We start from the raw sequence: 27,494 nt of genomic DNA on the forward strand, positions 1-27,494 counted from the left end.
CAGAGGTGTTTCTAATGGTTTCGCCAGCCACCCATATGCTTCCACTGCACTCTAGCTGGAACCACCTAGGTAGTCACCTTCTTTGTCTACAGAGAACGCTCTCTGAGAAGTCATTCAGACTCCAGAGATTGCCTGGAATCCCATGAGTTTGATTGACATCTTCTTCCTCCGTCCTCCTGCTCTCAGTCTCATTTCTCCAAGAAACCACCTTCACTTAACTATTTGTGCAAAGCTTTGCCTCAGGTGCATATTTTTACTTATATAATTACCCCTAACAAATACTAAAACTATTTATGTCCCATGCATTTATCTATTCATACCGACGTACATATAGTACAATCATCTTTGTTTTTTCATTTCTATTGCTATTTTATTCATTCATATTTTAAATGTTATCCCCTTCCCAGTTTCCTTCCACCAGCTCCCTATCCCCTGCTCCCTACCCCACCCCCACCCGCTGTATGATGGTGCTCTCCTACTCACCCACCCACTCCTGCCTCAGTACCCTAGCATCCCCCTACCCTGGGTCACCACAGGACCAAGGGGTTCCTTTCCCAGTGATGTCTGTTAAGGCCATCTTCTGCTACATATCAAGCTGGAGCCATGGGTCCCTCCATGTGTATTCTTTGGTTGGTGGTTTAGTCCCTGGGAGCTTTGGAATTGATTGGTATTGTTGTTCTTCCTATGGGGTTGCAAACCCCCTCAGCTCCTACATTCGTTGCCCTAACTCCTCCATTGGGGTTCCCATGCTCAGTCCAATGTTTGGCTGTGTAATGGCTCAGTGGTTAAGAGCAGTTGCTACTCTTGCAGAGGACTGGGTTTCAGTTACCATCATCCTCTTTCTTTTTATCCCTCTGTACAACCTGTCCAAATTTCTGGGTCATTTTATCAATAAACAACAATTGAAACTGACTTGGGTATCCGTTCTTCTGAATCATCTCATTTACATGTGTGTTTCTGCAAAAATGAAGGAAATATCAGGGAATACTTGTATTCTAAGAAGGAATTTCTTATGATTTTTAAAAACTAAATAGTATTTAAGCAACAATAATGAAAAAAATAATTTTAATAGATTCTACTATAAGCTTTCCCAGTTAATATTTATACAATTGTTTTCTCAAGTTTGAAAACTGTATTACAGATGTAGATATATAAAATATAACTTAGTATTTGAAGTTATAATGGAGAAAATATAATACTGTCAGTCATTTTGTGTTTCATTTGCAAGATTGTGATATTTTAACATTTTTGATTCTTTGACTACATATTTGTATTTATGAAAAGAAAAGCCTTTCACGTGTCCATGCCTTCCTCCAATGCTGTTGTTCTGTTAATCTTCATTGTACCAAAGGCTAAGAATATTTTCCTAAGGCTTATGTAATTGTTTTTTTTTAAATACTTATTTGGTGTTTTTACCTTTAGGTCTGTTTATAATTAATCTTTACAACCACAAGAAAGTTGGTACATTCATTTCCATTTTGGAAAAATGTGACTTTTAAATAAAAGAGATGTATTGACTTTTCTTTTCTTGCCAGAAGCAAAATAAGAGACATAATCAGAACATGACTTAGAAATCTTTGGCTCCAGCTACATATTTAATCCATTATCTCAGGGTTATTAGCATATTATATAAAACAAATACCTTTAAAAACACTTTCCTACGTTCAAAGTAAAACAGTAAGGCACAGTAAAAGTCAATATAGAGGTCATGTTAATTACTATGATTTGGAATCAGTGGTTTTAAGATTTTAAATTAGATGAATGTACCTCTCTTTTTACTGATTATGCCTTTTGCTTATTTGGAAATATTACAAGTTATATACAAGCTCAAGTCTACAAACTGCAAGTGACCGTAAAAAGAGTCAGTGATTTTTCTTTGTGTGAAATATAGCACAGAATACTTTTCCAAAACTAACGTTTTGATTTTGGCAGGTTTGTTGTATATATGTATGCATGTTGCTTTTTGGCTAAACAAGTATTATGAGTACATGAAGATCTGTTTCAACTTCTAGGACACAGACAGACAGACAGACAGACAGACAGACAGACAGACACACACACACACACACACACACTTTCTTTGACCAGATGCTGTGAGCTGTAACATTTGCAAGGCTAGCCCATGAGTATGAACTGTCTTTCCCTTGATCCAAACCACATTTTCTCAGCTGTAAGATTGGCATCATTTCTGCTCCTATCCTGGATTTCTTTAGGGAACACTTAACTGTGCTTATATTGGAAAACAACAACTCACTGCTTTGGAACCAGTGGACATTCCCGGTGGAACAGTAAGTGTAGGGAAATACTTTATCTTCCAATTTTTCACTGTATATCTTTAACCAAGGAAACAAAAGTGGGTATCATAGAAGATGAGATTGAATGGTGAACGCGTAGAGCCCTATAGAACCTTGACAGAAGCCAGCGTCTTTTCTTCGTATCCATTCATTTCTTCTGTAATCCACTCTGTAATTATCTATGTCTATTGTTTTCCTTCTTATTATGAGCAAAGAGATTAAATTCTATCCATTTGGGTAGTCTTTTAGGTTCATACAACCTGTGACTCCTATACACACATTCCAGATAACAAATCTATATTCCTTTTTGCCTGCAAATCTATGGTCAGCTATTTCAGCAGACCTTGAGTGAGAAATTTTACGTATCTCTTTGTTCTGATAAATTCTAGAAATTTAAGTTATATTTTTCCTATAATAAACTGCAGGATATTATATATATATATATAGATTTTACATTAGTTAAAATAATAATTTTGGGGTTGCAGAAATCACTCAGTGGTTAAGAACACTTTTTATTCTTGCAGAGACCAGGGTTCAAATCCTAGCAGCTGCATGGTGACTCACAACCATCCATAACTCCAGTTCCAAAGAATCAATAACCTCTCCTGACCTCCACAGGCAACCAGCACATATGTTCTGCACTTACATACATTCAGGCCAAACATTTAACATATAAAAATGAATAAATAAGGTTTTTAAAAATATAATTCTATTTTGTAAAAGTAGTCCAATGAACATGAGAAATGACCATGCTATGTTAAAAATGTCATAATGGTAAATAATGGGGGGAGGGAATAGCATGAGGAAGAATTTAATGATGGAAAGGATGTATGTGATTTGGAAGAACAACAATTATCAAAGAACCAGACCCCCCTCCCCAAGCTCCCAAGGACTAAACCACCAACCAATGAGTACACATGGAGGGACCCCTGGCTTCAGCTGCATATGTAGCAGAGGATGGCCTTGTCTGGCATCATTGGGAGGGGAGGCCCTTGGTCCTATGAAGGCTTAATGCCACAGTATAGGACGATGCTAGGGCCGTAAGGCAGGAGTGGGTGTGTAGGTGGGAGATCACTCTCATAGAAATAGGGGGAAGGAGGGATGAAATATTGGATTTGTGGATGGGAACCAGGAAGGGCAATCACATTTGAAATGTAATTAAACAAAACAACCAGTAAAAAGTAATTGAGAATAATTCGAAATAACAAAATTAAAATTTATTTTTAAGTTGGTTTCACTAGATTTCTATCAAATGAAACAGCTGACTTGAATATAGAGACCACATTTAATCAGTTTGTCCCTTAAAACAACCTTTCCAGACTATGGTGGATTATGACATCATACTCATTGGCAAAAGATCCGTGATACCCACTCACTTGTGCTATAGGAATTCGGTCTTGCTATTTCTTCTCAACACTATTTTAGACAAACTTAGAACCAATGAAACTACAAGTTGAAGACAGTATCAATTATTGCTATATTTTAAACCTCCCTAGAGTAGTCCCTGAAAAAGACGAGCGTCTGGTACCTTCCACCCTAATGTGGCATAAAACAAGATAAACTAATGAAGAAATTATGGGCTCAATGGGATGTTAGAGAGGAGTCAAAGACAGTGATTATGAAGTCAAGCCAAAGAAAAGCAGATTTTTAACCTGAACTACTATAACAACATCGAAATATACAAATATATACATATATGGATGCAAAGGCAGTTTTTAGGAAGTGCTAAATGAGACCTACTTTCTCATAGTACTTGATCTCATAGTCCAGAATGGCTCCATTGGAAAATGCAGGTGCTTGCCATGATAGGGCAAGGCTGTTCTGGGATGCCCAGTCCTTCCTCATCATACCTATCAGAGAAGGTGCTGTCAGGAAAGGAAAGAATAATTGATTAGCAGAGGTAATTTTGCACCATCTAATATACATTATAACTCTTCCAAAGAGAGCGCATTCTTTGGTGAAGAGCATAGCAATTACCAGTGACAAACTGAGGAAATGGGCTTGAAGTACATTCCACTCAAGCTGAACAAGAGATTCACATGCATAGAAAAACCATTAAGAGCTATATAAAACATTCAAATATTCCAAGATGAAAGGCAGAGTTCATTGCCTGTGGCTCTGTAAAGAAGGATGGTTTTCTTCAAACTGGATTTGGTTTTGGGATTAACAGGAAACCCAGTATCCTTGTTTCCTGTGTTTCCTGTGATCTATTCCCTACCTTAGGAAACAAACCACATGATGACAAGAGTGTGTGGAAGTGTTCCTTTCTTCTTGAGAGATCTGAGTAAGATAAACACAGCACAAAAATACAGAGTGCTGATTTTATGATGTAATTTCCCAGAGGAGTCATTCAAAGTGGCTCTGAAAGGAGACAGTTTAATTTAAGGCGTCAGAAGGAAGGGCCCCCAGAAGTTATTGCATTGCTTGTATTGATGACTTCCATGGCCCAGGTATGGTTTTCTGTTCAGAGATAGTTGTGCATTTGGAAGTACAGCGTGAGTTACTAATTTTCTTGCTAATACTGAGAAGTAGGGCACCACAGCCTCCATGAGAAAAAAGAGGTATGAGATCAATGAAGGTAAATAAGAATACAAATCAGAAGGATCTTCGGGGGAATTGTGATATTCCCCCACTTCATTTTCTAATATCTATTTAAATGTGTTAATAATGAGTGAAGCAAGGCTTAAAAACTGACTCATTGCAATATTTTAAACTTCTCAGAGAAGCTCATTTTAATATTTTTACTTCTAAAGGTTGTCTTTGCATCATCAGAAAAGTCTTTATTTAAAAAAAAATCCTGAGGCTGACAGTTTTGGCCCAGAAGAAATACAGAACTAGAAGGTATGTTTAAAACGCTGATTGTCAGAAGAAAATTAAGATTTGACTAAAATATGTTGACAAAATGACATATAATTACACCAATCATTAATCTTTCTATTATAAATAAATTTAGTAATACATAATGTAGAAAAGAAGAAATGGCACTTGGGAATTATTTATTCTTTAAACTGGGGTACATTTACTATTAAGTTAATCCTTATGGGAAATGGTTCTACTGTTCTTACATTATAGGTTTTAATGTATTAGATGGTCATTTATGAATACATTGTAAATTCAAAGCAAATCATAAAATCTGGAAGATGATCAACACCCTACAAATGTGAACATGCTTATCATGTATGCATGAATTAATCTATGGTTAATTTTCAGCTTAATATAGCATCACAATGCAGTTAATATTATACTGTATTGCATTTTGCTCTTAAGGCCAACCATATAATCGTTGTGAAACATAAATTTTCAATTGTGGTCACAACATTATAGAATGACTATGAAGTAAAATATATGCACCACTTTTCCTGTTCTACTTTTCCAGTCATCGATTAATGACACGTTCCTTAATTTTTAAAGTCCCATGTTATTCTTCTATAAAGAAAACATTAAAAAGTTCCCTAATTACATAAATTTATCACTTTAATGTCCACTCTACCAGCTGGGAGACAGCTTGGCTGATAAAGCACTTGCTTGCAAGCACAAGGACCTGCATTTGATTCCCAGAACCACACTGTTTTTTAAGAGAGGCGTAAGCTTTAACTCTTCTGCTGGGAATGTGGAGACAGGACTTTGCAGCTTACTCTGCAGTCAGCCTAGTTGGTGAGCTCTGGACTTACAGAAGATTCTGTCGTCGAGGAAGTAGATAGTCATCCTGTCATGACACGCAAGGTTGTCTTCTGGGCTCTGCCTTTGTGTGCATACATGTGAGTATACACCACCATGCACCCCTCCACACGCCCATAATCACATATAAACAAAGATGCACACGTGCATGAACATAAATAGGTAAGCAAAGTTTAGAGTCTAAATCTGGGCTAGTCTCTAAAGCCTCTTCATTTGTGCACAACATGTTATATGTAAACTGCAAATGTTACATTGCTTTCTATGCAACCTGGAAGCAATTCTATTTGTTTTTCAATATATTTGCCAACCTTTATCACCCTTTACCCAGTCGGTAATAATTGCTAAATATTTGATTATGTTGATGTTCATTGATTTTTTTTTCGATGTCGGGGGCAAATTTCTAATACTATGCTCTTAGAATATTTATTTATGAAAGTCAATTTGACACCATTTAATGTTTTATTGTGTTGGGTTCTCAGTTGGTTTACTCACTGGCTTAAGTGTGTGTTCCCAAGTGATCACACCACAGCCCTGAGCAGCTGGAACTGCAGGTGCATCCCACAAGGTCCTGCTTGTTAATTTTATTTTCATTGAGAAAAATTGCTTCCCATAATTCGAACTTCCTGAACCGTGTGGAGCATTCGCATACTGCCTTTGAACATAACTGCATCCATATACCTCGGGCACCCATTATAAACAGTTAATGAATTGAAACTTAACATGGGAGAAACTATTTACAGCTTAATACTGCGGTCTCTGTTTTCACAAAAGTCAGCACTGAATGGGATTTCACTGCAAAATGACACTTTAGTAGCTGAAGCTTCAATCACTTGTTTGGAATATACTTAATGGGTTTGTTATTTAATGGCCCAGGTTATGTAACATCCGTAATTAGCACATTGGGATTAGAGCATTTTAATTATACTAGAATACAGAGCAGAGTGGAGGATACAAAAGGACAACTCCTTATTTATTTCTGCTCGAGAAAAATCAGCTTGGGGTGACCAGGCAGAGGTATAGCTTCTGGAATTTGTCAGAGTAGAGACTGTCGGAGCAACTTGAAGAATGAAGTGGTACATTCTGAGTGAGAATTATGTTTTCAAGAGAACGTTCTGTAGAATTGGATTTCTGGTATACCTCCATGCTTAAAACTTCAAAGTGTTAGCTTTGACCTTAAAAAAAAAAAAGATTGTTGAATAGATTACGGTTGCTGTTCTAGGTGGTGGTGTGAACCTGAGAGAGAAAAGCCTATACAGGAGGTTGACTAAATCTCCTGCAGGAGCCAACTTCATTCAGAGAATAAGGCAATTTACACTCTGAGGGATAAGAAGATCTCATGAGTAAGGTGTTCAATCCCAAGGACAAACTGTATGGGTCAAAGACATAGATGCATATGAATAACAACAGTAGATGTAAACACACTTCTATGTGCTACACCAGGAAGGAATATGAAAACACATTTTAAGAACAATTATATGGTTTTCAAGAAAATGACGTCACAAGACTTGTCCTGTTTTCACAAGCACTCAATTCACCTCACACGTCTCCATTTTAGAACTCTATTCCGACAGATTACCAAGTTCTCAAACGTGGTTTTTAATACAAAACCTTCTGATTAACTACATTTACTGAATATCAAAGTTTGTTAAGTACTATGAGATAATTTTGAAGAAAATTATATAGTAGAATTGGCAAAAAGTGAAGCTCATATTCACAAACACATGAGCATTATTTAAGTTTATGCAGAGATAGTTGAAAAATATTTTAGTTCTCCTATGTTTGCTCCTAATTAGACATTAATTACTTTTTGGAAAAATGTTACCAGTAACCATGTAAATTGTCTCCTTTAGATCTCACAGATTTATAGTATGTACAATGCTTCTGTCTTTTAAGATGAGCAGCTAAGCTCAGAGGACTTCTATCATTGTGTAAGGATACTTGAAGGTAATTTTCAATATTAAATAAAATGTCAAGTAAGAATTAAAAAATTAATATTGTCGCTGAGAGTTTCTGTTAACATCCACTCTAGTTTAGTGGCCTGTGTTCAAAATTAGAATCAAGTTCAAAACCACAACGAATGAAACAATGTTACAAATAACCTGGCTGCTCTTGAATGTTACTTTACCTATACAGCCATTCAAAACCACACTGTGAATAGTTACAAAATGTGTTACACTGAGAATTTTATCAAGATTCATGATATATTTAATGTGATACTATATATGCACATTAAGTATAAATTATAGCTTTTCATTAAATGTAAATTATAGTTAACTTAGAAGGTACGATGGCATATTTTTAAAACATTATATTGACTATTGTTAATTTCAATTCATCTACTGATCATTCTGCTGATGTCAACATGTATTTGTTTGGCTGTGGGCACATGTGCTTGCTTGCGTGTGTTGTGCATATGTTTGTGTGTATATTCAAACAATATTTGAATAGATTTTACATACTATTTACATTTTGTTTTCATCCATGTAGAAAGTATATAATTACGTGCTTCATGCTACAGCAGTTGCATTAACAAGTAGACAGCTTTATCAGCCCCTCCATTTATTTTAGGAAATATGTAATTGTAAGGCATTTTCCATATGAGTTGGTGTTGTCCTGAGACCTCCCCTTTGGTTCCAGCTCTGATCTTACAAGTACTCATCACCCTTTCTAGCCTGATGTCCTGTCCTCTTTCACTCCACCTCCTTTTCTATTTCCTATTGCTCATTCTCTGTGCCTGCCTCCTTCGTTTATTTGTGTATGCCCTTTGATCTCTCTGCATCCACTCTTCTTTTTTAGCCCTTCCAGGAAAGACTTAAAGTAGTTATGAGAAAAGTTCTAGGAAGTGTAGTCAACAACACAATGAAATGTCAATAAACAGAATAGACCAGATAAGCTCATCAGAACAGAATTTTGTTTGCAGCTGTCGGATCCTTCCTTCTCATTGCTGGGGAAGCAATGTACATCACTGCAAAGCACAAAGATGTGCTGAGGCTTCTTCCTGTGTGTGCTTTGCAGAGACATCGTGATCAGTATCATCGTCTTAATGATGGAATATGTTGGTGTGGTACAGATTTATGACGGAAAATCAATGCATACTTAGCTATCTCCATCTCTATATTATAATTCCGAGATAGCATTCTTAAAAGTTTGTATCTTGTTTTATAAATAGTTATTCAATGTTTTGTGCTTTAAAGACAATCAATCCCCACTATTCTCACAATATTTATCTTGTGTGATTTTGCGTTGATGCACTTCTCTTTGTAATCAGATTTTAACGATAATATATATTGTTATATCCTTTCCCCATGTGGTTGAAATCTGGTTATGTGTTTGAAATATACACACGAGAGATACATGAAGGAGAGTTGGCACTTTATTTTATGTTCTCCCTACTTTATTTCTATGTTTTATGTTCGAGAATAATCCTATAGGATGCTAAACCAAATGGTGGATGCACTAAACTGGATAATAACTCCCAAATAACACATTATAGTCCCTGGAGCCTGGAAACGTTCTGGAAAAAATGGTGCTCTGAAGGGTTTTTTTTTTTTTTTTCATTACAATCAGGATTTTGAAATGGGAGAGGAGTTAGCATGGTACTCCAGATGTGGCCAGTCATCACAGAGGACTTCATAAGAGAGAAGTGCAAGGGTCACAGGCCAAGGCTGATGCCTGTCAAGAATAGAACAAGCAATGGATCCCTCCCAGGAGCATCCAGAAGGCTCAGACTACCTGATATCTGGATTTTAGCCCTATAAGACTTTTTGTGTATTTCTCACATCCAGAACTGGGGACCTGTGAATAAACCTTGGTTTAAGAATTGCTGTGAAACTTTGAAGTCATAGTAAAAGCAGGGGATTTACAAGGCAACCCAACAACATAATATAGCACAATAAATTTTACCAACTCCGTGATGAATATATCTTCAAAGAGCTATTTTATATGAACTAGTGATTCCATTATGAAAATTGGGTATGTTTTAACAGAATAGTTGTTCAGAGCAATAGTAAAATAATATATCTTTGTTGTTATCATTTTAAAAAGTGTTCTGAGTCTGTTTCTTTTTCAAAATTTGGGATACTTTGCATATATTTACATTATAATCTTTTCTGCCTTCTTGTACCACAGAGATATTTTCTTCATCTCTCTATAAGTTATTTTCAATGGTTTTTCTTGCGTTAACTGTTTTAGCATATTTTTAATGATTTTATCTTTGAATTCTCAACGTTTTCCCAATGGGAGTGTAAGCATCAAATAACAATCTTGTCCACAATCACTACTGCATCTTGCAGCACCATGGTGACACTAGATACTGGCATGGCATTAGTGAGAAGTGTGTGAGACACTTTCACAGAGCACCCACAAGTTGTGGGAGCGAACCTAGTGGAGGAAAAGTGGGATGGATAGCTAAGTGCTGTGGTCTCCTGAGTCCGCTGGAGGAATCCTGATCCAGCTGTACACAGCTCGAGATCCAAAGCGACTCTCAGCAAACTGCTCATACAGGACAGAGGACCCAAGCTGAGGGCCAGGGCTGGCCGCTTCGTCTGTCTGCAGGGAAATGGCCCTGTGCGATCCACCCTTCCCTACAGAGTCATGGGCAAGCAAGTCAGAGTCATTAGGACAGCGTGTATAATCCCATTTACCACTGATTACATAGCCACGCTGGTATTGATAGATACGTTGTATATACGGTTTTCTATTGAACAATAAAAGTTAGATTTGCACCTCAATGTTGGTCTCTGGGGCCTGAAAACACAGTGGGCTCTGTCTCTGCCCCACTCTATTTTCTTTTTCTTTTTTTCATCTTTATTAACTTGGGTATTTCTTATTTACATTTCGATTGTTATTCCCTTTCCCGGTTTCCGTGTCAACATCCCCCTAACCCCTCTCCCTCCCCTTCTCTATGGGTGTTCCCCTCCCCATCCTCCCCCCATTACCGCCCTCACCCCCCAACAATCACGTTCACTGGGGGTTCAGTCTTGGCAGTTCTGACAGCGTGAAGAAAAATCACTTTTATTATCAGTAAATAGAAGGACTTAACTTTATGTGACGAGTTATCTTTGAAGTTGTTTTCAGGCCCATTCTGCATGTGTTTAATTTCTTTCATAGTTTAATACAGCTTGTCTTTTTGTTGTTCTTCTTAGTAACGTTCACCATATATGTCTACTGGTTATTCTTTAGATCCAGGGACACTTGAGAAACTGTTTATATGACAGATACTATTAAAAAGCAGTCTCTTTGAAATAGAAGGAAAAATGGCATCTTCAAATTAGAGCAGTCAGAAACTCTCTGACTTTCTTTCTACTTTCTTGTTTCAGTGGAGGAATATTTGCTACCCTAATACTTTGCTTAGAATTTAGCTTTCCAAAGTTGAGAAACTGACCAAGCCAAAAAGAAAAATAAAGCAATCTAACCTTTCCAGCTTAAAAATACATCCTTTACTTATTACAACACAACATCTTATTACAGTGAAATCAAAACCACTGATTTTTCTTTCTTTTTTAAATTAAAAGACAACTGCATTTCATGTAAATGTGTGTTTTGCCTGCATGTCTGTCTGTGCATCATATGTATCCCCAGTACCCTCAGATGCCAAGGTAACTTAGCACTGGAATTACAAAATGCCATGTGGGTTCTGGGGCTCAAACGTGAGTCCTGTGGAAGAACAGACAATGCTGACGAGTGCTGAACCAGCTGTTCAGCACCTCTACTTAATTTTTTTTAGGTGAAAGCGCTACTTTTATATTGTATAATTATGTATTATATATGAAATCATAATACATTTTAAATTTGTTATCATTTAATTATCTTTGGACAAGGTTTATTGCTTCTGGATCTCGATTGATTCATCAACTAAATTTTGCCTCACGTTCCAGGTATAAAAAAATAATGAGTTAATTTAAATGTCTTCAAATTGGGGAAAAATTATACTAAGGATTAGAAATCACCTTACCTAGAATTATCAAATGGGGGACAGTTAAACAAATCTTCAAAATAAAAAAAAAAACCCTTTAAATTACTACAGTATAATGAGTGTAAAAAGTTACTCACATATATTTTATTGCTGCAATGGTGTTTTTTTCTTTTTAATGTATGGAAATTTAGAGCTTTAAAAGAAACTCACATAGTGCTTCTTTTTGGCACCCATCATAGGACAATGCTAGTGCAATGAGGTGTGGGGGTGGGTAGGTGGGTGGGGGTTCAAAGAAGCAGGAAGGGAGTAGGATAGGGGATTCCCAGAGGGGAAACCCGGAAGGGAGATAACATTTAAAATGTAAATAAAAAAGATCACAGATAATTTTTTTTTTTAAAAAAAGTCTAGGCATCTAAAATAAATCTGCACATTTTCAAGATGAGAGGAGTGTGGGGGTGTGTGATATGTAAAGTGAATGAAAAGCTATAAAACAGCACGGGCCATTAATTAAAAAAATACTAGATGCCTCCAACTTGGTTGCGGTGATATTTATACACAAGGAACGAGTTAGCAGCTAACTGCTTGGAGTGACTCAGTATCTCAGTCCCTTAAAGCCAAATGCCATAAAGCCAGAAGCAAAACATAAATTATCTTCTATCTAGCAAACTTTTATTTTTAAATTGCATTAATATCTTTAAAATAAACACTACCCTCTTCCAACAAGTTAACACAACACTCTCCTAGCTCGAAATTATCAGTATCATTTCTAAAAACAAATGCATTTGTAAACGGTATCCACAGACATGCGGCTCACAGAGTCATCAGCCGGTAGTCTGGCTCTGTACTGACGTGCCTCAATTTATATAATCACCCAAAATTGCAGCAAAACCTAGCTTTAAAAAATGGACTCTGTAAGTATTTTAAGATAAGAAGCTTTATGAAAATTAGACTTGTAAGTGCTATGGATTTGCTTCCTGGGTACATCAAGAAATAAAAACTCCTTTCCTGCTGCACCCCTAAGGTGCGCAAACAGACAAGAAAATTAGAGTCATATTTCCGCCCTAGAAAACAACCCGTGGATGTGTCCTCGGGCTTTTTAGAAAAGTTCGAATTTAAAAGACTTCCATTCATACATGAAATAAAATAGCAGTAATTACCATTTTCCCCCTTCAGATAGAAGAAGAGCCCAGCTTAAGACTGCTTTGATCACTTCAGATGGAATTGATCTTGTACTTCTGAGCTCCTAAAGCATTCGCTCTCTGTTCCTCTGACATCTAGAAATTGACCGCCATCATTCAACAACGTGGCTGCCCACCCTCTTTTACAGAAGGTGCAAAACTATATTGAGCTGTGCTTCCAATTTCCTATGTTCCCTCTACCACATTAAACCATCCTCTATACAGCCTAGCCTTGTAGGTTCAGTTGTCTTTGTAAGGGCGAAATGTCTGTCCGGAAATAACTGACCCACAGTCACACACCCTGTGAAAAGTAGACAGCACTCTGAGTCAGTTAGAAATTCCGTTTCACTCAAGAAGGATGACCAGAATGCGGATGCTTCACTCCTTCTTTAAAAGGGGAACAAGAATACCCTTGGCAGGGAATAGGGAGGCAAAGTTTAGAACAGAGTCAGAAGGGACACCCATTCAGAGCCTGCCTCACATGTGGCCCATACATATACAGCCACCCAATTAGACAAGATGGATGAAGCAAAGAAGTGCAGGCCGACAGGAGCCGGATATAGATCGCTCCTGAGAGACACGGCCAGAATATGGCAAATATATAGGCGAATGCCAACAGCAAACCACTGAACTGAGAATGGGACCCCAGTTGAAGGAATCAGAAAAAGGACTGAAAGAGCTTGAAGGGGCTTGAGACCCCATATGAACAACAATGCCAACCAACCAGAGCTTCCAGGGACTAAGCCACTACCTAAAGACTATACATGGACTGACCCTGGGCTCCAACCTCATAGGTAGCAATGAATAGCCTAGTAAGAGCATCAGTGGAAGGGGGAGCCCTTGGTCCTAACAAGTCTGAACCCCCAGTGAACGTGATTGTTGGGGGAAGGTGGTAATGGGGGAAGGGTGGGGAGGGGAACACACAGATAGAAGGGGAGGGGGACCTTGGCCTGAAAACCGGGAAAGGGAATAACAATTTAATGCAAATAAGAAATACCCAATTTAATAAAGATGGAGAGAAAAACAAAACAAAACAAAACAAAAAAAGAAAAAAAGAAATTCCGTTTAAGCCTTCACGGCATCGTTAAAACCTTGGGGTTCTCATGGGACTTGCTATACTCCCACCTAAATAGACTCAGTTCCCTTTATTTAAATGCTTCTTTTCTTCTAAATCCTGTTCTAGGACTTAACTAAGGAGTGAGTATCTCAGAAGATTTTGTTATAAATCCTTGGGGACACCAAATGAGACATTTTCAGATGATTTATATATTTTATGTATACAGTCACTTTACAGGGGTAGAATTAATGTGAGTATTGTCAATGGCTAGGATGGAAAATTAAACGTCTTTTTAAAATGCTTGGCATATGAGCTCAGCATTCACTAAAATATGAAATGCATCATATTATAATTCGGTTATATATTATTGAAATCCATTTAAGTCAGTCCCTCTGTGTTTGACCATTATTTAATGATTTCATTTGAAAGTAAATATTTGCATCAAACAGCAAGGGCAAACATAATTCTCAGTTAATTATTGCAAAACCACCTTACATTTCAGTGAGTGGTTTAGAGGGAGTAAGGGAGAGGGTGGCAGTACTGGTATTTATGATTAAGGCACAACGTTACGTATGTAGAAAAATGCCATAATGAATCACATTAATTTTTATGCCAACTAAAAATTCAGGAAATAGTGACGAAGAAAGAGAAATGTCCCCAGGACCAACTTTTTTCTTATTCTAAAACTACTCACCCAGTCCCATTTCCTTCACATCTACAAACTAATGTCATTAGTTCCTTTAGGGACCTCATGGTCAATACAATTTGAATGGGCAGAAGTCTGCTCTATTCCACAGGTAGTGTGTGGCAGGAGAACTTTCTCTAAGATTCCATATATTGTCTTCCAAATAATCTAGTTGTGAAGAACTTAGCCAGCGTTATTGTGCTTTTATTTCTATTGTGTCTGGCTATTGGAAGCTACATGTATCACACAGTTTGAATTGAGTATAGTTCCAGGAGGTACGAAGGTTTAAAGAGGGAAGACGTATTCGTGCGGCTGCCCACCGGAAGGGAAACCGAGCAGTTTCGGAACGTGGAAGCATTCCTGTCCAATCACTAGAGATGGATCTGCACAGTTGTTCTTATTCGCTCAGTGAAGAGATGGCTTTAAGCTGGCTGGCATGGCGTCTGTCTTGAGCGGTAAGGGAAGAACTTGTAGTCTTTGTTTAACACAAGCAGCCAGGTGCTTCCGCTGCTGCCTTGAAACCTTTCATGGCATCCCGAGGACAGGGGTGGTTTTGCACTCATCCCTGATCAATTAGCAGAGTGAGTTACTGACGTGGAGCAACACCTGGCTGAGCCCTGAGTTTGCTTCTCATTTTCTCTAGTTAGTAATTGTGGTGTAAAAGCATTGGCTCCTGTGGAGAGGCTGTTTCCCCGCATTGGCTGCTAGCTCATCTCCTACATATGCTGTACTTTCTTCCCCAGATTTCTGTGATGGCTTTGTTAACAGACCAAATGACACCACTTCTTACTTATTACGGAAATTAAAGGATAGAGGAAATTTTTAAAATAACTCTGTCCTGACTATTACCCACAATGTATAGTATCATAACTATTTGCAAGAATTTAGGATGCTTCATTTAGAATGTGACACACCATGTATACTACACAATCTAAATGACCTTTCTAGGAGGAGAATAATCATGTGATTTAAACTCAATTTAAGTTTTTTTTTCCTTAGTCTAAATTCACAGGGTAAGTTTATAGAAGCAAAAATAGTAGTTATTTGAGAATATATTACTTGTGCGGTATGAATGCAAATATAAAAACTTAATATTAATTTCTAGAATATTATAACTTAAAAGAAAGGCTATAAATATTCGAATTGTAACACCAGGGGTTAGGCTACAAGTGATTGGCTAGCACAGAAACAGAAAATCCTGCCATTTTCAAAGAAGACATTAGCTAGCCAAGCCATAGAGGCCATGCCTGCCAATCAACGGATTGCAGCCAGAACCACTCAGTCTGGCTAACGCCTATGGCATAAAATTTCAAAATATTTTAATCTCTATCCTGAACTTATGTGCTATGTGCTATCTTTCCTTAATAATTTATTCTATATATTTGCGGTCTACTTTGATACAAGGTATTATTTTTTTTTTATTATTTACACCCTATCTTTTAGGAGGCTCTGCAAGATGTGTTCTTTTTTATTTTTAATTAAATATAGATTTTAAATATAATATATTCTGATCACAGTTTCCTTTTCCCCAACTCCTCCCATATCCTTCCTCCCTTCCTACCCACCCAAATATTCTCTCTCTCTCTCTCTCTCTCTCTCTCTCTCTCTCTCTCTCTCACACACACACACACATCAGGAAAATATATATGCAGCTAAATAAATGCATAAAAATAAGGTAAAATAAAAACAAACAACTTAGAACAGGAAAAAAAATACAAAAAATAGAGGTAAAAGCACAAGAAGCACAGAGCCTCAGAGACACGCACAGAAGTCTTGTAGAAGCAGAACATTCAAAATCATATATATATATATATATATATATATATATATATATGCAATAATCTATAAGGTAAAAAAAATATGAGACAAAATCCTACAAGACCACCATTGAGTGGTCATTTTGTGTTGGCCGTCTACTAGGGGACATGGGCCTAACCTTAAGTGAAGTTACTCAGCAAGACTCTGAGGGAGGAAAGTAACTTCCTTCTGTGGGCAGCTTAAAGTTGGAGATAGCTTATGGCTTAGAGATGACGCTTTGTGTCCACTCCCCCTCTCGGTGCTGGGATCCCATTTGGCTTACACCTGTGCAGGCCCTGTGTGTGTTCTTACGAGGCACCATCTCTCAGCTCCTTTGTTTTTGACTGATTCTGTAGTTCTTAGTTGCCCTGAGCAGGGAAGACAGGGAGATGAAAGGCACACAGCAAAGAACAGAGCCTGTTATCCTAGAGTTTGAGGGAAGCCTCTCATTAGCTGAAGAGAACTCGGGCATAATCAACATTTGCTGTAAAGGCTGTCAACATAGAGTTAGTTTCCTCTATAAACAGGCATTTTCTATTAAAGTAACAGTGACATAGCCCGAAGGACCAGCTGTGTATAACCTTGTAAAGAATCTCATACCTTTTCTCAGAACTGATAGAAAATCCCAAACAAAATGTCTATAGTAAAGATATCTTCCCTACCTATCCCTGTGGGTTAGACTTTACTTTATGGGCTATAGTCTGGTCAAGTGCCGTCAGGAATCATGCAGTGATAAGATAGTAAGTCCAAACGCAGCCAATTATATTATTATTATCATTATTATCATTATTATTAATAACAATGAGCTGGGCCCTCCCTTGAGGAGCCAGTACCCACACTTAGGGATGTGTGTACTTTTCTTCTGATCTCCCATTTTCTCCTGATCCTCACGATTAAGACAATTGTCTTTATCTCCAACTCTGATTCATACTGCCAAGTCCTAAAATACTTTTCAATGAGAGACTACGAATCCTCGACTTGTCTAAATTAAGGTCCCCAAAACATTTGCAACCTCACTGGGCTTCTAAATATGATGGTGGGAGATGTGACTCCTTTACTTGTACTCCCCCAATGCTGACAGAATGAATTTACTGTTTAGGGAAGTCAAATACTTAAGTGGCTATCAGAATGTAAACTGGCCTACATATTATGGTTACTGCTTACTGGACACTTGTTCCTAGATACCCAGAATAATGATTCCTCATTTTAAATTATACTTCAGGGGAAAAAAAACCCAATAACGGAGAATAATTTTCTCAGATCAGTTTGAACTTTCATCTCTGTCTGTATTCTTATTTGCGTATTCAATTCTGTTTTGTTGCTTGTTTTGATAGAGACAGACTCTCAGTATATGATCAAGGTTTTCTTTGAATTCTTGTGCTCAAGAGAACTCCTAATTTTGCCTTCAGAGAAGCTGACCCAGCAGTATATGCAGCTGTGCTTGGTCAAGGAGAGAGGGAGAGGGGAGAGAGAGAGAGAGAGAGAGAGAGAGAGAGAGAGAGAGAGAGAGAGAGGTGTTTCAGAAGCTAACACTGCATATTTTCCTAGATACTCTCTGTCTTATATTTTGAGACAGTTCCTCCACTTCTCTCACTGAAACTAGTGCTCTCTGACTGCTGAGCCTTGCAGCCTGTACCCACCCGAATGTCCCTGGAATTATAGGTACATATCACTGCGTCCAGCTTTTTACACATATGATGTAAATCTGAACTTATGTCTTTATGCTTGTACAACAAATATCTTCCTGCCTGGGTCATCCCTTCCTACAGGTTAAGTTGCTAAGGGATTTAGAATGTGCTACTGTGATGAGCTTAGATTTTCTCATATCCCCATATCCCAATCAAGTGGAAACTTCCCTTATCTGCTCCAAAGCAGAGGCTTCTCAAATAATCCAGCTGCCATGACCCACTGCCCAGGTGTTTAACAGCTAAGGAGAATTGACTCCAATCACCACAGGAAGTCAACACCAGGACAGGAAATTATCTGAGCAACCATATCTCCCATCTATCCCACAAAACAACTATTTGTCTTCCTTAACAGTCAACTGTTTCCTCCATGAGATTTGTTCTCCCCTCAACAAAATTATAGAAGAAAACTTCCCTAACCTAAAGAAAGGGATGCCCATAAACATAAAAGTAAATGCCTACAGAACTCCAAATAGATTGGACCAGAACAGAAATTCCTCCTGTGCACATAGTAATCAAAATACCAAATGCACAAAACAAAGAAAGAATATTAAAAGTAGTAAGGGGAAAGGGTCAAGAAACATATAAAGGGAGCAGCTCCTCTTCAAGATGCAATAAACGTGACTCCTGAGGCTGCAGAGCGGAAGAGACCACCAACACCGCCCACCCCTGCCCACATCCCTGGCCCAAGAGGAAACTGTATAAGGCCTCTGGGTTCCCGTGGGAGAGGGCCCAGGAGAGGCAGGAGCTCTGCCTGAGACACCGCCGGAACCTGAAGGAAACAGACCGGATAAACAGTTCTCTGCACCCAAATCCCGTGGGAGGGAGAGCTAAACCTTCAGAGAGGCAGACACGCCTGCGAAACCAGAAGAAACTGCTCTCTGCACACATTGCTGATTCCAGAGGAAAACACCGGAGGCCATCTGGAACCCTGGTGCACGGAGGCTCCCGGAAGAGGCGGCGCAGATCTTCCCGGTTGCTGCCACCGCAGAGAGCCCGTGGGCAGCACCCCGAGAGCGAACTTGAGCCTCGGGACCACAGGTAGGACCAACTTTTCTGCTGCAAGAAGGCGGCCTGGTGATCTCAGGACACACGGAGGCGGAGTTCCTCTGGGACCGGGCACGTCCTGTGTTTGCCGGAGGTCCCACACCCGCGGATCCCGGCCCGAGGCGGCTCTCTGCTCCCAGAACCCGTGGGGGAGAGACCTCACCGCCTGGTCAGGTGGGCACTCCTGAGGCTGCAGAGCGGAAGAGGCCACCAACACTGCCCACCCCTGCCCACATCCCTGGCCCAAGAGGAAACTGTGTAAGGCCTCTGGGCTCCCGTGGAAGAGGGCCCAGGAGCAGCAGGACCCCTGCCTGAAACACCACCGGAACCTGGAGAAAACAGACCAGATAAACAGTTCTCTGCGCCCAGATCCCGTGGGAGGGAGAGCTAAACCTTCAGAGAGGCAGACACGCCTGCGAAACCAGAAGAGACTGCTCTCTGCACACATTACTGATTCCAGAGGAAAACACCAGAGGCCATCTGGAACCCTGGTGCACGGAGGCTCCCGGAAGGGGCGGCGCAGATCTTCCCGGTTGCTGCCACCGCAGAGAGCCCGTGGGCAGCACCCCGAGAGCGAACTTGAGCCTCGGGACCACAGGTAAGACCAACTTTTCTGCTTGGTGACCTGCCTGGTGAACTCAAGACACAGGCCCACAGGAACAGCTGAAGACCTGTAGAGGGCAAAACTACACACGAAAAGCAGAACACTCTGTCCCCATAACTGGCTGAAAAGAAAACAGTAAAAACAGGTCTACAGCACTCCTGACACACAGGCTTATGGGACAGTCTAGCCACTGTCAGAATAAGCAGAACAAAGTAACACTAGAGATAATCTGATGGCGAGAGGCAAGCGCAGGAACACAAGCAACAGAAACCAAGACTACATGGCATCATCGGAGCCCAATTCTCCCACCAAAACAAACATGGAATATCCAAACACACCAGAAAAGCAAGATCTAGTTTAAAAATCAGATTTGATCATGATGCTGGAGGACTTCAAGAAAGACGTGAAGAACTCCTTAGAGAACAAGTAGAAGCCTACAGAGGAATCTTAAAAATCCCTGAAAGAATTCCAGGAAAACACAATCAAACAGTTGAAGGAATTAAATATGGAAATAGAAGCAATCAAGAAAGAACACATGGAAATAACCCTGGATATAGAAAACCAAAAGAAGAGACAAGGAGCTGTAGATACAAGCTTCACCAACAGAATACAAGAGATGGAAGAGAGAATCTCAGGAGCAGAAGATTCCATAGAAATCATTGACTCAACTGTCAAAGATAATGTAAAGCGGGAAAAGCTACTGGTCCAAAACATACAGGAAATCCAGGACTCAATGAGAAGATCAAACCTAAGGATAATAGGTATAGAAGAGAGTGAAGACTCCCAGCTCAAAGGACCAGTAAATATCTTCAACAAAATCATAGAAGAAAACTTCCCTAACCTAAAAAAAGAGATACCCATATGCATACAAGAAGCCTACAGAACTCCACATAGATTGGACCAGAAAAGAAACACCTCCCGTCACATAATAGTCAAAACACCAAACGCACAAAATAAAGAAAGAATATTAAAAGCAGTAAGGGAAAAAGGTCAAGTAACATATAAAGGCAGACCTATCAGAATCACACCAGACTTTTCGCCAGAAACTATGAAGGCCAGAAGATCCTGGACTGATGTCAGACAGACCCTAAGAGAACACAAATGCCAGCCCAGGCTACTGTATCCTGCAAAACTCTCAATTAACATAGATGGAGAAACCAAGATATTCCATGACAAAACCAAATTTACACAATATCTTTCTACAAATCCAGCACTACAAAGGATAATAAATGGTAAAGCCCAACATAAGGAGGCAAGCTATACCCAAGAAGAGGCAAGAAACTAATCGTCTTGGCAACAAAACAAAGAGAAGAAAAGCACACAAACACAACCTCACATCCAAATATGAATATAACAGGAAGCAATAATCACTATTCCTTAATATCTCTCAACATCAATGGCCTCAACTCCCCAATAAAAAGACATAGATTAACAAACTGGATGGCCAACGAGGACCCTGCATTCTGCTGCCTACAGGAAACACACCTCAGAGACAAAGACAGACACTACCTCAGAGTGAAAGGCTGGGAAACAACTTTCCAAGCAAATGGTCGGAAGAAGCAAGCTGGAGTAGCCATTCTAATATCAAATAAAAGTCAATTTCAACTAAAAGTCATCAAAAAAGATAAGGAAGGACACTTTATATTCATCAAAGGAAAAATCCACCAAGATGAACTCTCAATCCTAAATATCTATGCCCCAAATACAAGGGCACCTACATAGGTAAAAGAAACCTTACTAAAGCTCAAAACACACATTGCACCTCACACAATAATAGTAGGAGATTTCAACACCCCACTCTCATCAATGGACAGATCATGGAAACAGAAATTAAACAGAGACGTAGACAGACTAAGAGAAGTCATGAGCCAAATGGACTTAATGGATATTTATAGAACGTTCTACCCTAAAGCAAAAGGATATACCTTCTTCTCAGCTCCTCATGGTACTTTCTCCAAAATTGACCATATAATTGGTCAAAAAACGGGCCTCAACAGGTACAGAAAGATAGAAATAATCCCATGCGTGCTATCGGACCACCACTGCCTAAAGCTGGTCTTCAATAACAATAAGGGAAGAATGCCCACATATACGTGGAAATTGAACAATGCTCTACTCAATGATAACCTGGTCAAAGAAGAAATAAAGAAAGAAATTAAAAACTTTTTAGAATTTAATGAAAATGAAGGTACAACATACCCAAACTTATGGGACACAATGAAAGCTGTGCTAAGAGGAAAACTCATAGCGCTGAGTGCCTGCAGAAAGAAACAGGAAAGAGCATATGTCAGCAGCTTGACAGCACACCTAAAAGCTCTAGAACAAAAAGAAGCAAATACACCCAGGAAGAGTAGAAGGCAGGAAATAATCAAACTCAGAGCTGAAATCAACCAAGTAGAAACAAAAAGAACCATAGAAAGAATCAACAGAACCAAAAGTTGGTTCTTTGAGAAAATCAACAAGATAGATCAACCCTTAGCCAGACTAACGAGAGGACACAGAGAGTGTGTCCAAATTAACAAAATCAGAAATGAAAAGGGAGACATAACTACAGATTCAGAGGAAATTCAAAAAATCATCAGATCTTACTATAAAAGCCTATATTCAACAAAACTTGAAAATCTGCAGGAAATGGACAATTTCCTAGACAGATACCAGGTACCGAAGTTAAATCAGGAACAGATAAACCAGTTAAACAACCCCATAACTCCTAAGGAAATAGAAGCAGTCATTAAAGGTCTCCCAACCAAAAAGAGCCCAGGTCCAGACGGGTTTAGTGCAGAATTCTATCAGACCTTCATAGAAGACCTCATACCAATATTATCCAAACTATTCCACAAAATTGAAACAGATGGAGCACTACCAATTCTTCTATGAAGCCACAATTACTCTTATACCTAAAACCACACAAAGACCCAACAAAGAAAGAGAACTTCAGACCAATTTCCCTTATGAACATCGACACAAAAATACTCAACAAAATTCTGGCAAACCGAATCCAAGAGCACATCAAAACAATCATCCACCATGATCAAGTAGGCTTCATCCCAGGCATGCAGGGATGGTTTAATATACGGAAAACCATCAACGTGATCCATCATATAAACAAACTGAAAGAACAAAACCACATGATCATTTCATTAGATGCTGAGAAAGCATTTGACAAAATTCAACACCCCTTCATGATAAAAGTCCTGGAAAGAATAGGAATCCAAGGCCCATACCTAAACATAGTAAAAGCTATATACAGCAAACCAGTGGCTAACATTAAACTAAATGGAGAGAAACTTGAAGCAATCCCACTAAAATCAGGGACTAGACAAGGCTGCCCACTCTCTCCCTACTTATTCAATATAGTTATTGAAGTTCTAGCCAGAGCAAGCAGACAACAAAAGGAGGTCAAGGGGATACAGATCGGAAAAGAAGAAGTCAAAATATCACTATTTGCAGATGATATGATAGTATATTTAAGTGATCCCAAAAGTTCCACCAGAGAACTACTAAAGCTGATAAACAACTTCAGCAAAGTGGCTGGGTATAAAATTAACTCAAATAAATCAGTAGCCTTCCTCTACACAAAAGAGAAACAAGCCGAGAAAGAAATTAGGGAAACGACACCCTTCATAATAGACCCAAATAATATAAAGTACCTCGGTGTGACTTTAACCAAGCAAGTAAAAGATTTGTACAACAAGAACTTCAAGACTCTGAAGAAAGAAATTGAAGAAGACCTCAGAAGATGGAAAGATCTCCCATGCTCATGGATTGGCAGGATTAATATAGTAAAAATGGCCATTTTACCAAAAGCGATCTACAGATTCAATGCAATCCCAATCAAAATACCAATCCAATTCTTCAAAGAGTTAGACAGAACAATTTGCAAATTCATCTGGAATAACAAAAAACCCAGGATAGCTAAAACTATCCTCAACAATAAAAGGACTTCAGGGGGAATCGCTATCCCTGAACTCAAGCAGTATTACAGAGCAATAGTGGTAAAAAAAAACTGCATGGTATTGGTACAGAGACAGACAGATAGACCAATGGAATAGAATTGAAGACCCAGAAATGAACCCACACACCTATGGTCACTTGATTTTTGACAAAGGAGCCAAATCCATCCAATGGAAAAAAGATAGCATTTTCAGCAAATGGTGCTGGTTCAACTGGAGGTCAACATGTAGAAGAATGCAGATCGATCCATGCTTATCACCCTGTACAAAGCTTAAGTCCAAGTGGATCAAGGACCTCCACATCAAACCAGACACACCTCAAACTAATAGAAGAAAAACTAGGAAGCATCTGGAACACATGGGCACTGGAAAAAATTTCCTGAACAAAACACCAATGGCTTATGCTCTAAGATCAAGAATCAACAAATGGGATCTCATAAAACTGCAAAGCTTCTGTAAGGCAAAGGACACTGTGGTTAGGACAAACGGCAACCAACAGATTGGGAAAAGATCTTTACCAATCCTACAACAGATAGAGGCCTTATATCCAAAATATACAAAGAACTCAAAAAGTTAGACCAGAGGGAGACAAATAACCCTATTAAAAAATGGGGTTCAGAGCTAAACAAAGAATTCACAGCTGAGGAATGCGAATGGCTGAGAAACACCTAAAGAAATGTTCAACATCTTTAGTCATCAGGAAATGCAAATCAAAACAACCCTGAGATTTCACCTCACACCAGTGAGAATGGCTAAGATCAAAAACTCAGGTGACAGCAAATGCTGGCGAGGATGCGGAGAAAGAGGAACACTCCTCCATTGTTGGTGGGATTGCAGACTGGTACAACCATTCTGGAAATCAGTCTGGAGGTTCCTCAGAAAATTGGACATTAAACTGCCTGAGGATCCAGCTATCCCTCTCTTGGGCATATACCCAAAAGATGCCCCAACATATAAAAAAGACACGTGCTCCACTATGTTCATAGCAGCCTTATTTATAATAGCCAGAAGCTGGAAAGAACCCAGATGCCCTTCAACAGAGGAACGGATACAGAAAATGTGGTACATCTACACAATGGAATATTACTCAGCTATCAAAAACAACGAGTTTATGAAATTTGTAGGCAAATGGTTGGAACTGGAAAATATCATCCTGAGTGAGCTAACCCAATCACAGAAAGACATACATGGTATGCACTCATTGATAAGTGGCTATTAGCCCAAATGCCTGAATTACCCTAGATGCCTAGAACAAATGAAACTCAAGACGGATGATCAAAATGTGAATGCTTCACTCCTTCTTTAAAAGGGGAACAAGAATACCCTTGGCAGGGAAGAGAGAGGCAAAGATTAAAACAGAGACTGAAGGAACACCCATTCAGAGCCTCCCCAACATGTGGCCCATATATATACAGCCACCCAATTAGACAAGATGGATGAAGCAATGAAGTGCAGAAGTGTAGATCGCTCCTGAGAGACACAGCCAGAATACAGCAAATACAGAGGCGAATGTCAGCAGCAAACCACTGAACTGAGAATAGGACCCCGTTGAAGGAATCAGAGAAAGAACTGGAAGAGCTTGAAGGGCTCGAGACCCCATATGTACAACAATGCCAAGCAACCAGAGCTTCCAGGGACTAAGCCACTACCTAAAGACTATACATGGACTGACCCTGGACTCTGACCTCATAGGTAGCAATGAATATCCTAGTAAGAGCACCAGTGGAAGGGAAGCCCTGGGTCCTGCTAATACTGAACCCCAGTGAACTAGACTGTTGGGGGAGGGCGGCAATGGGGGAGGGTGGGGAGGGAACACCCATAAGGAAGGGGAGGGGGGGTAGGGGATGTTTGCCCGGAAACCGGGAAAGGGAATAACACTCGAAATGTATATAAGAAATATTCAAGTTAATAAAAAAAAAAAAAAAAATAAAAAAAAAAAAAAAAAAAAAAAAAAAAAAAAAAAAAAAAAAAAAAAAAAAATAAAAAAAAAAAAAAAAAAAAAAAAAAAAAAAAAAAAAAAAAAAAAAAAAAAAAAAAAAAAAAAAAAAAAAAAAAAAAAAAAAAAAAAAAAAAAAAAAGAAAAAAAAAAAAAAAAAAAAAAAAAAAAAAAAATATATAAAGGCAGACCTATAAGAATTAGACCAGACTTCTCACCAGAGAGTATGAAAGGCAGAAGATCATGGGCAGATGTCATACAGACCCTAAGAGAACACAAATGCTTTCCCAGGCTACTATATCCAGCAAAACCCTCAATTAACATAGATGGAGAAACCAAGATATTCCATGGCAAAACCAAATTTACACAATATCTTTCCACAAATCCAGACCTAAAAAGGATAATACAAAGAATCAACAAAACCAGGTGCTGGTTCATTGAGAAAATCAACAAGATAGATAAATGCTTAGCCAGACTAACCAGAGGGCACAGAAACAGTATCCAAATTAACAAAATCAGAAATAAAAAGGGAGACATAACAACAGATTCTGAGGAAATTCAAAAAAAAAATCATCAGATCCTAGTACAAAAGCCTATATTTAACAAAACTGGAAAATTTGGAGGAAATGGACAAACTTCAAGACAAATGCCAGGTATCAAAGTTAAATCAGGACCAGATAAACCATCTACACAACCCCATAACTCCTAAAGAAATAGAAGCAGTTATTAAAAGTCTCCCAACCAAAAGAACCCAGGACCAGATGGGTTTAGTGCAAAATTCTATCAGACCTTCATAGAAGACCTCATACCAGTACTATCCAAACTATTCCACAAAATAGAAACAGATGGATCACTACCCATTTTTTTTCTATGAAAGCACAATTACGCTTCCTAAACCACACAAAGACCCAACAAAGAAAGAGAACTTCAGACCAATTTCCCTTATGAATATTGATGCAAAAATATTCAATAAAATTCTTGCAAACCGAATCCAAGAACACATCAAAATGATCATCCATCATGATCAAGTAGGCTTCATCCCAGGCATGCAGGGATGGTTTAATATACAGAAATCCATCAACACAATCCACTATATAAACAAACTCAAAGAAAAAAACTACATGATCATTTCATTAGATGCTGAGAAAGCATACAAAATTCAGCACCCCTTCATGATAAAAGTCCTTGAAAGATCAGGAATTCAAGGCCCATATCTAAACATAGTAAAAGCAATATATAGCAAATCAGTAGCCAACATTAAACTAAATGGAGAGAAACTTGAAGCAATCCCACTAAAAGCATGAAGTAGACAAGGCTGCCCACTCTTTCTTTACTTATTCAATGTAGTTTTTGAAGTCCTAGCCAGAGTAATCAGACAACAAAAGGAAGTCAAAGGGATACAAATTGGAAAGGAAGAAGTCAAAATATCACTATTTGCATATGATATGGTAGTATACTTAAGTGACCCCAAAAGTTCCACCAGAGAACTACTAAGCCTGATAAACAACTTCAGCAAAGTGGTTGGGTACAAAATTAACTCAAACAAATCAGTAGCCTTCCTCTACTCAAAGGAAAAACAGGCTGAGAAAGAAATTAGGGAAATGACACCTTTCACAATACTCACAAATAATATAAAATACCTCAGTGTGACTCTAACCAAGCAAGT

At 38.7% G+C, this 27,494-nt stretch overlaps 1 protein-coding gene across 1 annotated transcript in view; it reads right to left on the reverse strand.

The window, feature by feature from the left end:
• The window catches only part of Epha6 (EPH receptor A6), an 893,674-nt gene that overhangs the window by 370,478 nt on the left and 495,702 nt on the right, over positions 1–27,494 (reverse strand). The window contains exon 6 of the mRNA XM_032900334.1: positions 4,035–4,159. Within this exon, the coding sequence (XP_032756225.1) occupies positions 4,035–4,159 (125 nt within the window). The remainder of the gene's footprint in view (positions 1–4,034; positions 4,160–27,494) is intronic.

The sequence above is a fragment of the Rattus rattus genome, chromosome 4, assembly GCF_011064425.1.
Source record: "Rattus rattus isolate New Zealand chromosome 4, Rrattus_CSIRO_v1, whole genome shotgun sequence".
NCBI lineage: Eukaryota > Metazoa > Chordata > Mammalia > Rodentia > Muridae > Rattus > Rattus rattus.